At 37.3% G+C, this 17,457-nt stretch overlaps 1 protein-coding gene across 7 annotated transcripts in view; it reads left to right on the forward strand.

Annotated features, from left to right (window-relative positions):
• The window catches only part of Mxd (MAX dimerization protein), a 376,159-nt gene that overhangs the window by 220,179 nt on the left and 138,523 nt on the right, over positions 1-17,457 (forward strand). For all 7 annotated transcript variants that reach the window (XM_031988932.2, XM_031988934.2, XM_031988936.2 and 4 more), the window contains exon 5: positions 1,227-1,341. In XM_031988932.2, coding sequence (XP_031844792.1) covers positions 1,227-1,341 — 115 coding nt within the window. The remainder of the gene's footprint in view (positions 1-1,226; positions 1,342-17,457) is intronic.

Below are 17,457 nucleotides of genomic sequence, written 5' to 3' on the forward strand. Positions count from 1 at the left end.
CGTTAGCATAGAAGTGGTTCGTTTAATTGAAGTTTTAGTATGAGGAATTAATAATTGCGGTATTTTTTTATTATATTCTTTTGAGCACTGTATGTGAGGTTTTCTGAGGTTTTGATTGGTTTCTTTAGTGTCATGTTGAAGTGGTTTGTTTTATTGTTGAGCGCTATTATTATGTTGTTGGAAGTAAGAATGATTAATTTCTTAATAGACCGAATAAGTATTTAGAAAGTTTTAAGCGTATTAAAATTGAATTTATAAGTTAATAACGGTTTTGTAATAATTGTAAGATCTGTATTAGACTGATCATAATGTTATTGACAAACTATTAATAATATTAACACTACACTGCTAATAATATATTTCACTATAATAATTTACTAGAACAGAAAAAGAAGTTAATGCTCGTGGTGTATCTACATTTTCTCTAACATAAAACGATTGATAAAGAAAATAGTATATTTTATTTCTTGCTTTATAATCACGTGTCAGACTTATAGTGAAGATTTCGAACAAATTATTTTTGTGCCATTGATTGTTGGCCTCTGAAGTATACGTAGATATAAAAGTGGTGTGGTGTTCTGTTCTTTTGTCTAGTAAATTGCTGACGAGAAAGTATGTAGTTTTATCGAGCACAATTGCGGAAGATATCATAGTGGCAAGGGGTTAAGTTGAACTGAAAAGAATGTCATCAAATGACATGTGTATTTGTTGAATTCTCTTTGAAACCTTTGCCACTTGTCTGACACGGTATCACAGTCAAAAGGTCAACAAGAAAATGTACCCAAGTGACGCCCGTCGATATCTATGAAACTTCAGTAGTTTCAAAGCAGTTGTCGCACACTACGTATTTTTTATCGGCAATCATTCACGTGGAAGGGGTGAAAACAATCCATCAAGTTGGGGTTGAGGGACATACATAAAAGATGCTTGATTTCTAGAGGCACTTTGCACGTTTTATACTTCTTATGTAGCTAGAAGAATTTTAGAGATCATAAAATAAACTTTGTTGTTTCTATAAGAACAATATCAATCAAATTTCAATCGAAAATGAAACTAATAATACGAAAATAATATTATTAAAACATTGTTTTAAATACGTCATTGTAGTAGTATCTAAGTTATTGTATTTATATTAAACAAATGAAAATATTCTTTACAATGTTAGACTCTTTATATGTAACAAGTACTGTACTCGTGTTTATAAAATGCTTCCTTTTTTGTTGCAGGAGAGCGCACCTCAGAAATTGCCTCGAAAAGCTGAAGGTTCTGGTCCCCTTAGGTCCAGAAACTTCAAGACACACTACGCTAGGTCTCCTGACGAAGGCCAAGCGTTTTATCAAGGTAGGTGCTCATTTGTCGCCGTGATCGCCTTAATATTGGGGTTTGTGACGTCGTACTAGGGTTTATCATTCATTCCTGACAAATTCCTTAGCGAAGGGGCTATAAAGCTTTCATTCGATCTTGCTTAATTGATTCTAATAACTATTACACACAAGTTGAATTCAAGGAAAATATTTTCAAATTCAATAATATGTCCATTCAATTAAAGAATTAGTAGCTCAACACAAAGAAACAGTTCCCTTATTCCATACAAAATATACAAACTAATAGAAACCAATAAAAAAATAAAAAATATTAAAATACTGTAATAATAATCTATATAAAGCACCTAAAAACTCTGCACAATCTCCGAATATATTTTGCAAGCACTATCTACAGACGATATATCCCCAAACATACAATATTCACCAAACATAAACCTGCATACGAAACTTTCCAAATAATCCACCGTTTCAAATAAAATCGCTCAAAAATAGTCACCCACATTTTTAACCCCTTACCCTATGATTCATTTCTCAACTTGATAAAACAGCTTTATCATTAATAATTTAATAGAAAAAGAAAAGAATTTAATACTCCTTCTATGCCTACGTTTACCACAAACGATTGATAATAGACAGGTAATATTTAATTTATATTAAAAGTAAATTAGACTCGTCGAATTCAGTTTAAAATGTTCACCACGAGTCTACATTGTTATAAGGCAAGGGGTTAAACCAAAAAAACACCAGCTCGCCTATAAACCTCAGCGAACCCCCAGCATCGATGCGAGCCGTGTCGAAACCAAGATCCATTTCGAATTCAAGGATGGACCCTCCGGAGAGCCTTAACGCCCACTGCGGAACATAGACGAAGCGTCCGTTTACCCGTTTTTCCATCGAAATCCCCAATTCGGATCTCTTTTCACAAGCCGGGTCCGATCCAAGCGGCGAGGGACCCGCTAAGTAACTTGCCTCCTTTTTCCGCGGGGTTACGTGCGCGGTCGGTACTCCTTGTAAAGGACGCAAACTGGGATCAGGGATACAACGGGGCGGTCCGTAAAAGTCTGCGGAATCGTCGGGACGAGCGTGGCAGACGGAGCGCGGCGACGAGGGAAGGGTTGGGGTCGTCTGAATATTTCATGGGTATTCCGTGAAGTCGCGGTTCGCGGGAACAGGCCGGCAAGAAAGGAGAAGAAGCGACGTCGAGACTGGCGTACAGCGGTGCAGGACGAAGAGGGAAGGGGAGCTAAGATGGTTGTAGACTGTGGGGATGAAGAAAGAGGAAGAGCGAGGGGATAGAAGAGATTTCTGACCGCGGAAAACGGGTCGGGTAATTAGCAAGAAAGATGGCGGAAAACATGGCCGAGTGTGAAAAGAATCGCGGTCGAGCACAGCCGGTGGAAACACCGCCGCAAGAGGGAAGGAAGAAACAGCGGTGGCGGCGGCGGCGGCGGCTGGAAAACAGAAAGAAAGAAAATCCAGGGGCGGACAAATAAAGTATTACCGAGACGACCGCTTGGTACACGCCGCCTTCTCCGCCAGCGCGAAATACGAATGATATTCTCTCCCTTCCTCGCTTCTCCTTCAGCGGTTTAGCTACCTCTTTTCCTTGGCCACCTCTTCATCCTGCGTTGGCTACCCCCGTCGGCCTGGTAGAAGTGGAAGTCGACTTTCCCAGTGTTCCTCGACGGACTTTCTTCTTCTTCCTTCCCTTCCGATCCTACGACTTTAATTTTTCCTTCGGCCGACTTCTCTCCAGCCTCCGACACGCTTCATTTCCTCCTACAGTTCTTCCTCTCCATCGCGGCCCTCGACACCGCTACCCTCGCCCCGACCCTCTCTCTCACTTCTTTGTTTGCCGCGGATCATTCTCTCCCCCTCCCCCGCCGAACGTCCCTACTGCATCTTTTTTCCCTTCGTGCTTTCTTTCTTTCTCTTTCTCCGCGGCTCGGGCTTGCTTTGACTTTTCGCCTCTACCCATCGTCTCCGCCCTTTCGTCCCCCTTTTTCCATTGGCCAGCCGCTGGCTGGCGATAAATCGCCATGCGCCCGTTAATGAGCGGCCGCTTTTAGACGAGTCTAATTAGTCGAACTCGGCGTCGTCGCCGCTCCGACTCGAACTTTCGAGGAGTCTCGATAGGGCGGATTTTAATGTCAGCGCGCGCCGCTCGTGATATGTCAGCCGGCTGCGGTGGGATTGATGGCGGGAGGGGTAGTTTTTTCTCTTTTCTTTCCAGGGGGAATGTGCTTTTTGGGGGTTGATCTTGGTGCGGTTTTTTCGGATTTGCGGGTGGATGTGGGTTTGGTGTTAGTTAAAGAGGGAAGTTAGTTTTTGGTTTAGCCTTTGTGTCGGTGATCAAAATATTTATCGAAATGTTAGTGTTACTGTGTTTTTGTGGGAACTGCTTATGTTTGAAGCAAGAATTGATGTAAGGTGTTAGAAAATGGAGATGTAAAGCAAATTATTATGAGAACGGAAAAAAATTACGTAGAAGATTGTTTTAATATGGATGTTCAGATAAGTAATAGCGAATGTAAAGGATTATTGAATAAGGATGCAAATATTCGTGGAAATTTTAAAGAGAGTATATGGAATGTGACAATAACGTTGTGTTGAAAATAACATAAAAAATAATAAAATAACATAAAAACATAAAAATACAAAAATAAATGCACTCCGAGTCTGCAAGATTATAATATCAACAATGAACATTCTACAATAAAGTAAGTGTAACAAAAACCTCTTACAATAGTGCGTGCACAGTCATATTTGCATTACAAAATTATTCAACTAAAACACAATCTCTCTACCAAATAATCCACTAATACCCTATTATACAAATCACCAACCACAACAAACCTCCCCAACAATTCACTCACAATCGAGTCCGGAAAGAACAAAAACTCCATACTCTCCCAATGACCAAATCCAACAACAATCATCAACATTCATCCAATACCATCAGTCTCACCAAAAATCTCGAAAAACCACCCAAATCACAAGAAGCTAGCCCCAGCACAACGACCAAAATCAAAGATCATCATACTCTTCGAAAACCCGATCATTTAATCGAGTCCGCACGAAACCCGTCCCGTCCTAATCTAGTTTCCCTCGACGCGTCGTAACGGTGGCGGTTCCACAAACAGCGGGACACGGGACGCGCGACGAGAATGAGCGGTGAAATGAGAATGGGGGACACAAGGCAATCTTGCGGCCGGTATCTAATGCAGGCACGTAATGTACAGGTACCTGCAGATCGGATTGATATATACGAGGAGTCTCCCACGCGGACCCTGCATGCATGGACGAACGGTGGATACGCACCGGTGCACGCAGCTCTCTGTAAACCGCGGCAGCCTAGAACGTACTTAGACAAACACGCGCGTAGTCGTGGCACGCTCACGCACGCACGCACGCACGCTCGCACGCACGTAGAGACCAGGCTCCGCACGCTATTGTGCCAGCCAGCCTGTAATTTACTAACTACGCATCCATTGTCTACCACCACTCTCTGTTTGCCGCGACACCTTAGCCTGCCTTTCTGTCGACCCACGAGAGCCTCTTGCGACTGCGCCCTCCCCTCGCCCTTCGCCATCCACGGTTGCTTGTCAATCCGGAGCCCTCTACGCGTACACGTGCGTTTTTTTGTGAGGCATTTTTTGCCGTTCCGTCTGTCTTTATCTTGAGCGTGCCGCTTTCTTCCTGGACGGATAAGGTATTTAACCCTTTGCGGAGGAATGTTGTGGGGAGATCGAGTTTTCACATTTTGAATATTAGTAAGGGGACCTTTTCAACTAGCATACGCTGGTTTTAATGAAACTTACAGATGTAGTCCTTAAGAAAATATTTCATGTGTTTTTTCTTATTAATGTCTATTTTGAATGGGTGAAAACGCTTTTTATAGTTGAGGGTTGGAAATATATTTTTTAGAATATCTCTGGAATTAGGGGTGTAGGAGAGAAATATAAATTATTCGTTTTCAGGCAATCAATTTAATATTGAAACTACCAGACTTGATTTTGTAATTATTAAGAAGTTGATAGATGTTTCTCTGAGAAATAATTATAGAAATTGATTTAGCAATACGCAAACTGAATTGTAAGTCAATTAATGTCTCAGTAGATGTACTCTTGAAGTTTTTATAGGGGGATTTCAAAAAGTCAATTTGACCGCTCGGTAGGTTTAGTGTTAATATGAAAATTTCTTTTCTACGCGTCCTAGTTTCAGAGATGCAAGAAATATATTTTTAATTCTCAACTTTGAGGAATGTTTTGATTCGTTCCAAGTGGATGTTGGCCGATAAGAAAACATGTTTCATTAAAGTTTCAACATTCAACAAGTTTCATTAAAGTCGGCGTGTGCTGGTGGAAAAGGTTCCCTTGTACGTAGTAAACAAATGATTCTATTACTGGACCAGGATGAGGTTGATACGTAGTTTCCTATTTTTCTATCATTTAAGCAATCGGTATATAATTTAGCTTCATCCGCTGAAGGTTTGTGCATTTCGAAAAATTTTCGTCTGCCAAGGGTTAAGCTCTTCGCTGTGGAAGAGGTTGGTTTCGCGATATGAGAGATGAAATTTTGTGGAGGATGTGGCTTGGTTATTTGAGATGTAGATATAATGCTGAAAAAGTGGTGTGTGGTTTATTATTTAATATTTGTATGAAATGTTTTGTACGGAAATTCGAAGTGAATGATCGATTTTTCAGGCGTTTCGTCGTTGATAGAAAGAACTTGAAGAATATCAATACAAAATGCTCTATATTCATGGTAAATTAATTCTTCACATTGGAAACCGAAATATTTTTGTTCGCTCAAATGTTATTATCACAAAAACTTTGCGAAAGTTTACTATTTTCAAATTCAACAACGAAGTAAAGATGTTTAAAACATTGGAGGTCTAAAGCAGTTTTATCAAATTTTCATTTTCAACTTCTAAAAATTAGTAAAATTTTCACTAAAATCTGGAAAATTTCATTTCAGTTTCAAAAATTAGTAAAATTATGGTTGCAATTTTGAACATTTTATTTTCATTTTAAAATAGAACAAAATTACGTAGGTTTCAAAATATGTACCCAAGTATCCAGTTGCCAATATCAGGGTTAACGTACGTACATATGACAGAGAGACTTATTGAAACTTTACATATGTTACAATATTAATGTTTCATGTTTCGTTGCCAACTCCAACCACGAAAAACTTGTGTAATTCACGAGGTTGAACCTGTTGCACCTCAGTGCAACAAAGATGGAAGATATTTAGTTAAAACATTTCTTTTCCTCTCTGGTGGTGTCTCCGTCACGTCTTAGCTGTTACTCACCCCCATCCTCTATCCTTTTATTATTTTCCCCGTGAGAAAAGATTAAGCCTCGCCCTATCATTTCCACCGTATCTTCCTCACCCCCGACCCCCTTTCATCTCACGCTATTTATCTTTCCGCGATTCGTTTCGCCTTATCTTCCTTCCCGTATGACTTCCGTTCTTTTATTTAGCGCAATATTCCACCGCAACCAAGAATCCTCGTTCGCCAACCCCCTATTTTCATCTTTTCAACATTTATTTCCGTCCCGTGAGTCACGCTCGCACCCTGCAACGTGGATCTTCTCATTTTTCCCCGTTTCCACGTTTCTTTATTATATTCGGTTGATAGGTACATAAATAAATTTCGTTTTACTTGACTCTTAATTAATTTATGTACAAGGCACACTTTTCCAATTTATTTATTCGTTCAAATTGTGCAAAACGAATCAAAATTTCTTATATACATAGCAGAATTTGTTTATATACTAAATTGGCAAGAAAGTTTCCTCGTTTTCTTAGAGAAAATTCAATTCATATATTTCTAATCTTAGAAAGAAATTAATTAATGATATATTGGACATTGTTATTTATAACCTTCTGTTTTCGTTGATTAGCGCGCAGCCACGTTTTTTCCGCAAAATTCATACTAACACTAAACACACCATGAACGGTCAAACGATCGGGTTGTAAAATTTGATTTAAAATTCATCGTCCAACATTATATCAGTTCCTGTATTATCCAATTAATCAGTCGTCCAATTTGCGCCTTCCCTTTTGTTTCTGTTTCCAATAAGAACAATTTATGGTTTAACTCGTTCTTCTTTATTTTATAATTACTTTTTTGACTCGGTACAATAATATCAATATACACAAAGTCTCAATACGTTTAGTGTTAAAAAATATACGTATTCAGGGATGAAAGGGTTGAGGAACACAGGCAGTGGCGGACTTTCGTTCGGCGGCCCAACCCGATCGGGACGCTTTCAGTATTTATAAAAGCCGTTCCCGAGGAAGGCCGTAAAGCGTAATGGATTTGAACGGGTTTCATGATCCGGCGGGTCGCGACGGGACCACGGATGTTTATGCAAATAGAAAATTTGATGAGCTGATTCGCCGGCACTGGGACGAAATAGAAGTTCACGTTGTTGGGACGGTTAATACCGAGTCAGCATTATCGGATGAAATAAACGCGCGATGAAATTTTATTGAATTGTTTTTTAGATCTTTTTTCTCTCTTTGTTAGATATTGCACGTTACAAATATGTAAGGATGGGAGTTCGGCTAGACGAAGATGAAAATAAGGGGTACTATTTTCGGGTAATGGGAGCTAGTTGGAATAGTTTGAGAATAACTGATAACTGATTGTAAAATATAAGGTTTTAAATATATGTTTTGGTAACTGAATATTTTTGTTCGGAATTAAAATGAACTTTGGTAACGATACAATATGTTGTATGTAGCGATTCGTTGTTATAAGATGAATATCGGAATTATTGTATTTTAATGTAATACTCCAATTCTATTTTCCCCTACTCTCGATGTAATAACTTTAATATTACGTTAACATAAAACTGAATGTTTTTGTTTGAATTTAAAATTAACTTTGATAGTGATGAAATATATTGTATGTAGTGATTCGTTGATCTAATACGATGAAGATCGGAATTATTCTGTTTTATATTAATGTAATATTAAAATTATTATATCGAGAGCAGGTGAAAACAGAATTGGAATATCAGGAAGTGAATAAATAATATGAAACGCAATGAAATAAAAGTAATTCTCATATTACCAAACAAACTGTAAAATTCGTTTTAGAGTATTTTGAAAAATCTTGTTTAGAAATTTCTCTCTTGGCACGGTTTCACTGTTATGTTGTTTACGTATCTACGTTTTCCAGTATTTTTGGTCGCCAAACGTTGCGAGTCCGCGAATTTGTGAATTTGGTAAATCCATCGGAGTGGCCGGACACCGGTTTTGAATAAATGTTTATACATAGTCGGAAAGCTTTTAAGAGCGGTCAGCAACCGGTTTCGGAGTTTGAGTTTTTCAAAGAGTTTCGCGAGTTCAGAGCACGAGTGCCTAGAGCTGAGTGCACAGAAAATTTTCCAGAGTGTATCTAGAGTGGATTCGGAGAACGGAAGTTTCTATGGTCATAGCTGTTCGTAATCCTCTATTTGTTTATGGTGGTTTATCATATTAATTAATCCCTTGCCCTACGATTTAGTTTCGCAGTTGCACTTGTTAGAACTACTTATCGTCAACAATTCTCTAGTAAAACAAAGAGTTGTTTGCTCTTTCTATGTACAAATTTGACTTTAAAGCATAAATATTAATAAAATAAGGGAAATGTTGTATTTGAACTCAAAGGAATTGAATGATATTTATATTTGTCGAAGTATATTTGAAATCTTTGTTGCGAATGTGATACAATATTATAAGGCAAGGGGTTGAAAGAAGATAATTTTGTGTTTTAGAGTGGCTAGTAACTGAAGAATTACTAGTTAATTATTGTCAATTAATTATTAATAAATTGTCATTGTCACTTTTTTAATATATCATTAAATCTATAAAAATGATAAATGAATAATTCAATTAATTGATAAATAATTGTACGATGTAATATCAAATGAAATTCTGTATTGAATATTTATAAGCCTATAAGAAGAAAAATTTAGTGAAATGTATGAAAAGTGCCTTTGGAAGAAAGAAATTTCTATAGCGTAACTATTGGCCAGAAAACTGTCTAAAGTACGTCTATTTGAATTTCAAATGTAACAATTATAAATTATCGTCGGAGAGGTATACGTTAATGTTATCAGTGTCGCGTTTATAGCAAACTATACGACAGAACTGACCCATTTTAAAATCTTATCGCTTCTAACAGCCTAAATTAGAAATTGGAATATTACCTGTCGTTACACTTTTTCAATACCATTAAAATACAATCTGCACTGTGATTGAGATATCAATAAAACGTCACGCAATCTAACAGTTTGATAGCAAAAAAAAACGATCGTAAATGAATATCATCTAACCTCAGCACAGTTATTACTCCTAACAGTCTTTATTAGAGTCCAAGAAATTAGAATATTACCACTTACTACATTTTTTCAATAGCACTAAACTTTGTGTTGCCATTGGCACACTGATAAAACGTCAGGCGATTTAACAATCCGAAAGTAAAACACAAGCATAAAAGAATATCCTGTAGCCTCAAAATAATTATCACTTCCACAATATATGGAGTAGTACTTGCCTAAAAAATCAGAGTATTACCATTTGTCACATTTTTTTTTATAACACTAAAACAACCTCTGCACTGCCATTGCGACGTCAGTAAACTTTCATATACTCCATTGATCCAGAGACAAAAAGTTACCATAAAAGAATATTATCCAAACTCAAGATAACTATCACTTCTAATAATCCAAATTAATATATAGGAAATTAAAATATCATTTTTATCACGACGAAATCAACACTCCGATTGACATATCGCTGAATTCTCCCGCTCCAAAACAACTATCGTTCTAACAATTCAAGCGAATGCCCAAGAAATCAGAATATTATAAATCGTTATATTTCACCAATAACACTGAAACAAAATCTGCGTCACCATTGACATATTGCTAAACCCTTCACCGATCCAAAAGCAAAAAGGAATTAAAGCAAAATCAGCACTCCCTTTGACATATCATTAAACTCTCCCGATCGAAAAGCATAAAAGGAATTAAAACAAAATCAGCACTCCCTTTGACATATCATTAAAATCTCCCAATCCAAAAGCAAAAGAGGAATTAAAACAAAATCACCACTCCCTTTGACGTGTCACTAAACCCTCCAACTCCACCGATCCAAAAGCAAAACGTTACCACAAAATAAACGAATACTCAAGAAATCAATATTATCAACCCTCATATTCCACCAACAACATTAAAACAAAACCCGCGCTGCTATTGACCCATCGCTAAACCCTCCGCCGTCCCGAAAGTAAAAAGGAATACCATAAACGAATACACACCGAGCCTCGAAATAATTATTCAAACGAACCAGCGTTTGTCGCGGAGTCTCGATAAAACGCGTGACGGATAAAAACGGAAAGACCGTGACCAGGTAGTGGGGGTGCATTTTCCCGGCAATTAAACGCAATTGTCGCTAAGCGGAACTGCCCGTTCCCGAACATTAAATACCCCCGAAACGAATCCACCTCGCGCGCCGTCGCGGATGGAAGTCGAAAAAATTTATGCTCGCTCATTGAAAGAGCTCTCACCCCTTCCCACCCCTTCTACCTCGTAGATCCGGCAACCTGATTTCACTGCGGCAAATTACTTCTTTAAATCGAGCAGACGACGCACGCTTCCTTCGTAATCCATTTCGCTCTTCTTGCCCGGAAATGATCTCAAGAAGGCGAGCCAGTGTCCTACCTTCCACCCTCTAACCTCTAACCTCTGCCCTGCCCCCTCTTCCTTGCCGATTCGAGTCATCGGTCGTGTTCCCCTTTCACAGATTGTTGCTCCACGTCCACATTGCTCATTTAATTCCACCCGACGCGGGCCGTTTCAATCAATCCATCGAACGAGGGATCGGTCGAGGAAATGGGACGAACGAATCGATCGAACTTCTCTGATTCATTGTGATCGGTGTGCTCCGTCTCCTTCCGCTCGGTGTTTTCCTCCGCTTGTTTTCCTTTATTTTAGCGTGCGTTCTTGGCGAACGGGCTGTTAACTGGTTCTTCGATTATGGTTCTTGGAGATGGTTGACTTTTAGTTTGTTGGTAATTTTGAGTTTAATCTGTTTAGAGTTAAAGGAAATCTATTTTCATTTGTGTAGAACAGTATGTTGAAGTAATAGAAATTTTGAGGGTAATAGTTTCAGTTTGTTGGTAATTTTGAGTTTAATCTGTGTAGAGTTGAGGGAAATTCAGTTTTTTTTATGTAGATGTGGAGTATATGTTGAGGTAAATGGAATTTTGCGGGTGATAGTTTTAGTTGATAACTTTAATTGATTTAGTTGATAGTTTAACGTGGATTGATGATGTGTGTGATGGAAAGAAGAAAGGAAGGTAGAGGAAATGTCTTAGTTAGGTCAGATAATTAAGTATCTAAGTATCTAGATATAATATATTATTTAATTATATTATAATATATTTTTGCTAAAATATGCATTTTTATATATTTTTCTTTCACGTAGATTATGTTAATACAGATATTACGACTAAATATCTAAGAACTGCTGTAACAGAAAATCTAATACTAACGATAAATTAACTCATCTGTTTAATTGTAAACACGTCTAACTACAAATCTCCAGACCGAGAACACGCGAACAAAAAGATAAAATATATTTCATCCAGAATCTAAAATCTGCTAAGAAAGGGTTAAATAAAACAAAATAAAACAAGAACTCATGAATGCCATTTGATATATAACAATCAATGAACACAAAAAGGTATCATAAAAAAATCACAAAAAGGTCACTAGGGTTTCAAGATAAACATTCAGCGAATTTAATTTACTAATGATCCATTTGTCATCGCTGGATTCCATTATGTGTATTCTAGTCGACGACACGGAGGATGTAAAAAGTTTGTCCTGGTCGTGTCCTAACATCGGATTTCCTCGTGTCAACCGTCAGAAGGGTCCCCGATAGGCGACGACACACACGTGTGCGTCATGTGCATCCCTCGCCCCTTCGGTTCGTGCCCCATCGGGTCGGTATCGCGGCGAGGACACGCACATGCATATTGCACCGGGCTGCATAACCCAGAAACGAACGCCCACGAATGCGGCGGGTTCGTATGCACTCGCGCGACCAGCCGCCAGCGATGCAACGAGTAATGAATATTCCGTTTCTGCGTGGGGTTACGTCCGACACGAGGCAGAATTCTGTTTATCTGTAGCCCGTATCAAAGAACCTTCGCTAAAACCGACGGATCCGGTGGAAAAACATCGGTAAAGTCTTGTCGGTTGAATTGTTCTTTTGATTTTTGATTTTGATTTTCTTTTTTTTAGAATTGTTAATTTATTTATAACATACACGGTATATAATTTTCCCTTGTGCATAGAACTTGTATCGCGTTCTTAGTGCTTAAAATTTGAAAATATTTTTCTCTGTTTCTCTACTTTTTTTTCTAATGTTTTACTATCGTTTCCACTTCTTAAAATTAGACTCACCTATGAAAATATGAAAAGATCTAAACTGTCAGTAGATAATTATTATAGCGTATGTAATGTTGGAAGAAGGATTTAAAGAACGGAAACCAACAATTCCATGCTGTCCTTAAAAAGATAATTGATGTTCTTATCCATCATTTGATACAAGTTTAAGCTTAATCACTTGATTGGACAAAGCAAAATTATAAAATCTTATACATATTGAGCTTTGAAATATTCGAATGAAATGTTACAAAATATAATAAACTATTTCATTAGCTACTTTCTAATGCAAAGGTCGAAGTAAAAAAGATAAGAGTATCAGCTAGAAGCTATTCAGAACTGCCCCCCGGCAGACAGATAAATACATATAATTAGCTCTATCTATAATTTGCTGAAGATTTAAACTTACATCCGATAAAATCAATCCTTTACACCCAAGAAGTGACAAATAAATACGTGAAATACTGAAATGAAATATCAACAAAACTAATAAACCATCTCATTAGCTACTTTCAAAGACCATCATCCACATCTCACCATAAAACATCGAACGTTTCCAACGACAAACTTTCTACTACAAATGATTAATCAACTACAAAGATCGAACTGAAAGAAATAAGAGTATTAGCTAGAAGCAATTCAGAGCTACCCTCCAGCAACCAGGCTGACAGAAGGAAGCTCCTAAGTCTCGGCAGCAAGGCGGGCAAATAGGCAACCGGTGGCTGACGGCTTACGTGGAAGCGGAATGATAATGCCGCGCGATGCGAGTGTGCTTCCTGCAATTATATTACTCGCGTATACGGTGGGTCGCATTAGGCGGTGCCTGAATAATGTAAATAAAATGCGGACACCGCGCACCATTATACGGGCCGCGCGTATTCCCCGATCGAATAATGCGAGTTTATATTCCACGTACCGCCGTATCCTGCTTGAATGCAAGGTGGACCGTACGTATATGTCCCACTGGCCAATAAAGCCCGATGCGACGTACGACCGCAGAGCGTGGCCCGCGGAATACGAATCGTTCGCGCAGCTGCGGCATTAAATTTCAATGTTTATTATGTCACCTCACGACGGAATCCGCTCGAAAACCGAGCGTTAGCTGTCTTTCCGCGGCGACGCGGGCTTGATCGAGTTCGAGGCTAGATTCACCGAGAGTTACGCGTCCACGGTGCCGAGCTAAGGCAGTGATGCACAACTCGCGGAACGTTCTCGGATTTTTCTTGTCGTTACGAGAAACTTGTGCTGTAATTTTGCAGGATACAGGGTAATGAAATGAGAGGCATGCATTTTTTTCAATGGAACCTGCATCGAAATAGGAAGAAATTAATGAACATTCATATACTGATCTATGATAGTGCAAAAATTTGAATGCCTTCGAGCCACGGTAAAAAATGTAAAGTCTGAAATGGCTATTTGAAAGAATGGCTTCTAATATGAAACACCTGGGCAATTTGTAAATTTTTATCGGGAGAAATGAATATTTGTGGAATTATAAAAGAGAAACAAAGGAATTTTCCACTTTTTGAACTTATATTGTGTTCATTTTTTTTGCTTTTTAGAAATAATTTCTGTCGCAATGAGAGATTAGTATTAACTTTTCAAGCGTATGTTACTACTGACAGTATAGATTTTTGATATGTTCATGTTCCGAGCATGTACCTTTTTGACATTTTCCAAATTATTAATGAATTATTTAATATGTGTTATCCTGAAGCTGGTAACGTAATACTACATTATTTTTAATTTTATTTAGACATATTCCATTAAATTAAATAAACTTGATATAAAAAAAGAAAATTAATGTGACCCGTGACATATCATACGAATCTATTATTATAGTATTACGTAGTGTTCATAGAAACTCTCTCACAGTTTGTATTTCAGATCCTTAATTAAAGCGTAACTAAAGTCTTTAACAGTGTCTGGGATTGGTAGGAAGGGGAAACTCATTGTTGCGACCCGTGACTAATGCATGATATCCCATGCAGCTTTTTATACGCAAAAGGTTGTGCATCACTGACACTAAAGTGTCGTCACGCGCAACATTTCACCCAGGAAACGCGTGTAAATTTGTTAACGCGTTGACTGGTCGCGTCACACACTGCTGACACGATTCTTTATGCGCTTTTAAATATCCGATTTTACGATGAAGCTTTCGGTAAATTGGACTCTGTTAGGATTTGATGGATACATAGGGATTAATCCTTTCCAGACTGATGTGTCTCGATTATTCATGCGAGGAAATTACGTCAGTGTCAATAATTTATTAAGCTCTTTTTTATTTTGTTTACACACTTTCACTGCGGATGACCACTAATTCTACTATTGTTTAATATTTTATCGGTTTAACACGTCAGCTGCTCAGTTTCATGCGAAATAATTACAGTAAGTTGTGTAATCATTATTAAAAGTGTTTTTGCGTTACTAAAATATACACAAAAATTAGTTGATTTAAACGACGCAAGAATTTGAAGGAAACGATCGGCGTTTGCTCTTATTTTAATAGGTTGTCGTTCATCGCAAAAGCGCTCAGTTGATGAGATATTAATATTTCGCTTCAATTACCACTTTGAGAATATTTAAAAAGCAAATAGTATTTGTATAGGATGCGATTACTATATTGTGAATAGTTGTGACAAAAATTGGGAAATTAAATATCGAGTTTGCCTCGATTGATCTTTAATGGAATTGTAGTAGTTAATGAGATTAAGTTATTCGAATAACTTCATTTTTTAAATTCCGTTCCACTAAATGCATTCATTTTATGAGAATTTTATAAATGCAAGTACACCAGTCAACGTGTTAAATGTAGAAAAGAAAATTTAAAAATCGCTTCCCCGGTGGCAGCTGTAATATTGAAAGAGAAATTTAAAATTGAGATTCATCCCTTAGAGGGCTGCTCGACTGTGACAGTAATAAAATTAAGTGATTTTCTAAAAATTTTTAAAGTAAGACTGTTAAGAACCTATTAAACAATCTCTGCGAAGGGTTTAAAAGAATATTAAATATTATTTAATACATTGCACGAAGTATAATTTAATTGTTCTATTTTGTGTTTAATAAAATGGTGGAGCTATCTCATTTTCATAATTTTTGTGATCTTATTCGTATGATAATTTTTGCAATTTCCTTGTCTAAATGTACTTTCCGTGTTTAGTATATAAATAATTATCATAATCCCGCATTAAAACCGTCTCTTTTGTTTGTTAATTTCGTGGCTTGCGAAATTGTATGAAGCCAGCTTAAAATAGCCCTCCAAAGCTGACGTATGCCTTAATTATGCAGGTGGAAAGAAGGTTAAAAGTGTAATTAGTCTTAATTAGCCTCTTCACTGATATTTGTGCGTTAATCTCGTTTTCTTTCTAATCTGTGCTCCAAAGTGGCCCGTTTTTAAGGATGCGTGATCCTCTTAAGCGATAATAGCACCGTGAATCATGAGGTTTCTTCGAGGGAACAGCTTGCTTCTTGGAAATTCGTTTATACACATGTAATTTCGACAGCGCCTGCTTCTTTCATTCCCTTCCCCTGCTCACTGATCAATCTTTATGAAAATTTACATCGTTCGAATTACAGTTTATCGATTAATTGCGAGTAAAATATTATTTTCATTATTACAAGTTTCTACAAAATCGAAGGAATCTATAACTTTTTAAATTGTTCATTTCACATAATTGTTTGTGTTATAACTGATGGATAACTCTAAATGATTTATTAATAAAATATTTGGCAGTTAAGCAGATTGTCGATCTAGATATTTCTGTATTCGTCATCAAATCTGCTACGTTCGTCAGAAAATAATCGATTCTATTCTATTTCATTCTAATATTGCAAGCATAAACTTTAAATAGTAACCCTTATATAGTAACCCCTAAATAAAATGTATATTTAAAATAGTAACCAAATAAATAAACAAATAACCACTAACAGTATTTACTTAAAACAGTAGAAAATATTCATTTCAAATATTAAAAAACATCTATTTAAAATTAAAAATCTTAAAATAGCAACCAAATATTTAATTTTGTAGAAATATAAATAAAGCAAACTTCAAAAATATTTGTCAGTTGATTGAAACACAAATCCTCAAATATTTCAATAAATTGGAATAGGGAACACTGCTTTTATAATAAATTCTCCATTATTTCACAAAATGCATCTAAACATTCTATAGACAGTGTATGTAACAATGTCGTCAAATGTTCCTTTCGTTTTAAGATTTTCCGAGTGCCGGACGGTTCCCTTCTTCGTTCTAATCGCTCCCCCTACGCCACATTATCCGTCCATCCATCCATTCCAGTCTCTTATCACTGCATCTGCCTGTCTTCACTTTTTATCCGTCCCTCTTATTCCAAGACGTTCTCTTCTTCGGAATAGAAGAAGTGATTACAGGGGACTACTCTGTAGTGTTCTGGAAGGGTGTCATAAATCGCAGACTGTTTCCCCCTTGCCCACCCCCTTAAAAGCTTCCCCTATCGCGTCGCCATCGTTCTTCCTGCTGTCCGTATTTACATGCCGGCTTCTTTCGTCTCTTTCTCTCGTTTTCACTCTCTAAGACCTGAATGTTCTGTATAAAGAATAATAGAATTTTTATAAGAGGACTGCGGATATTTTTACATTTATGGGAAATTTGGAAGTGCGAGAATTTGAGGATATATGTAAAATATTCAAAACAT

This window comes from Nomia melanderi, chromosome 13, assembly GCF_051020985.1.
Source record: "Nomia melanderi isolate GNS246 chromosome 13, iyNomMela1, whole genome shotgun sequence".
Classification (NCBI taxonomy): domain Eukaryota; kingdom Metazoa; phylum Arthropoda; class Insecta; order Hymenoptera; family Halictidae; genus Nomia; species Nomia melanderi.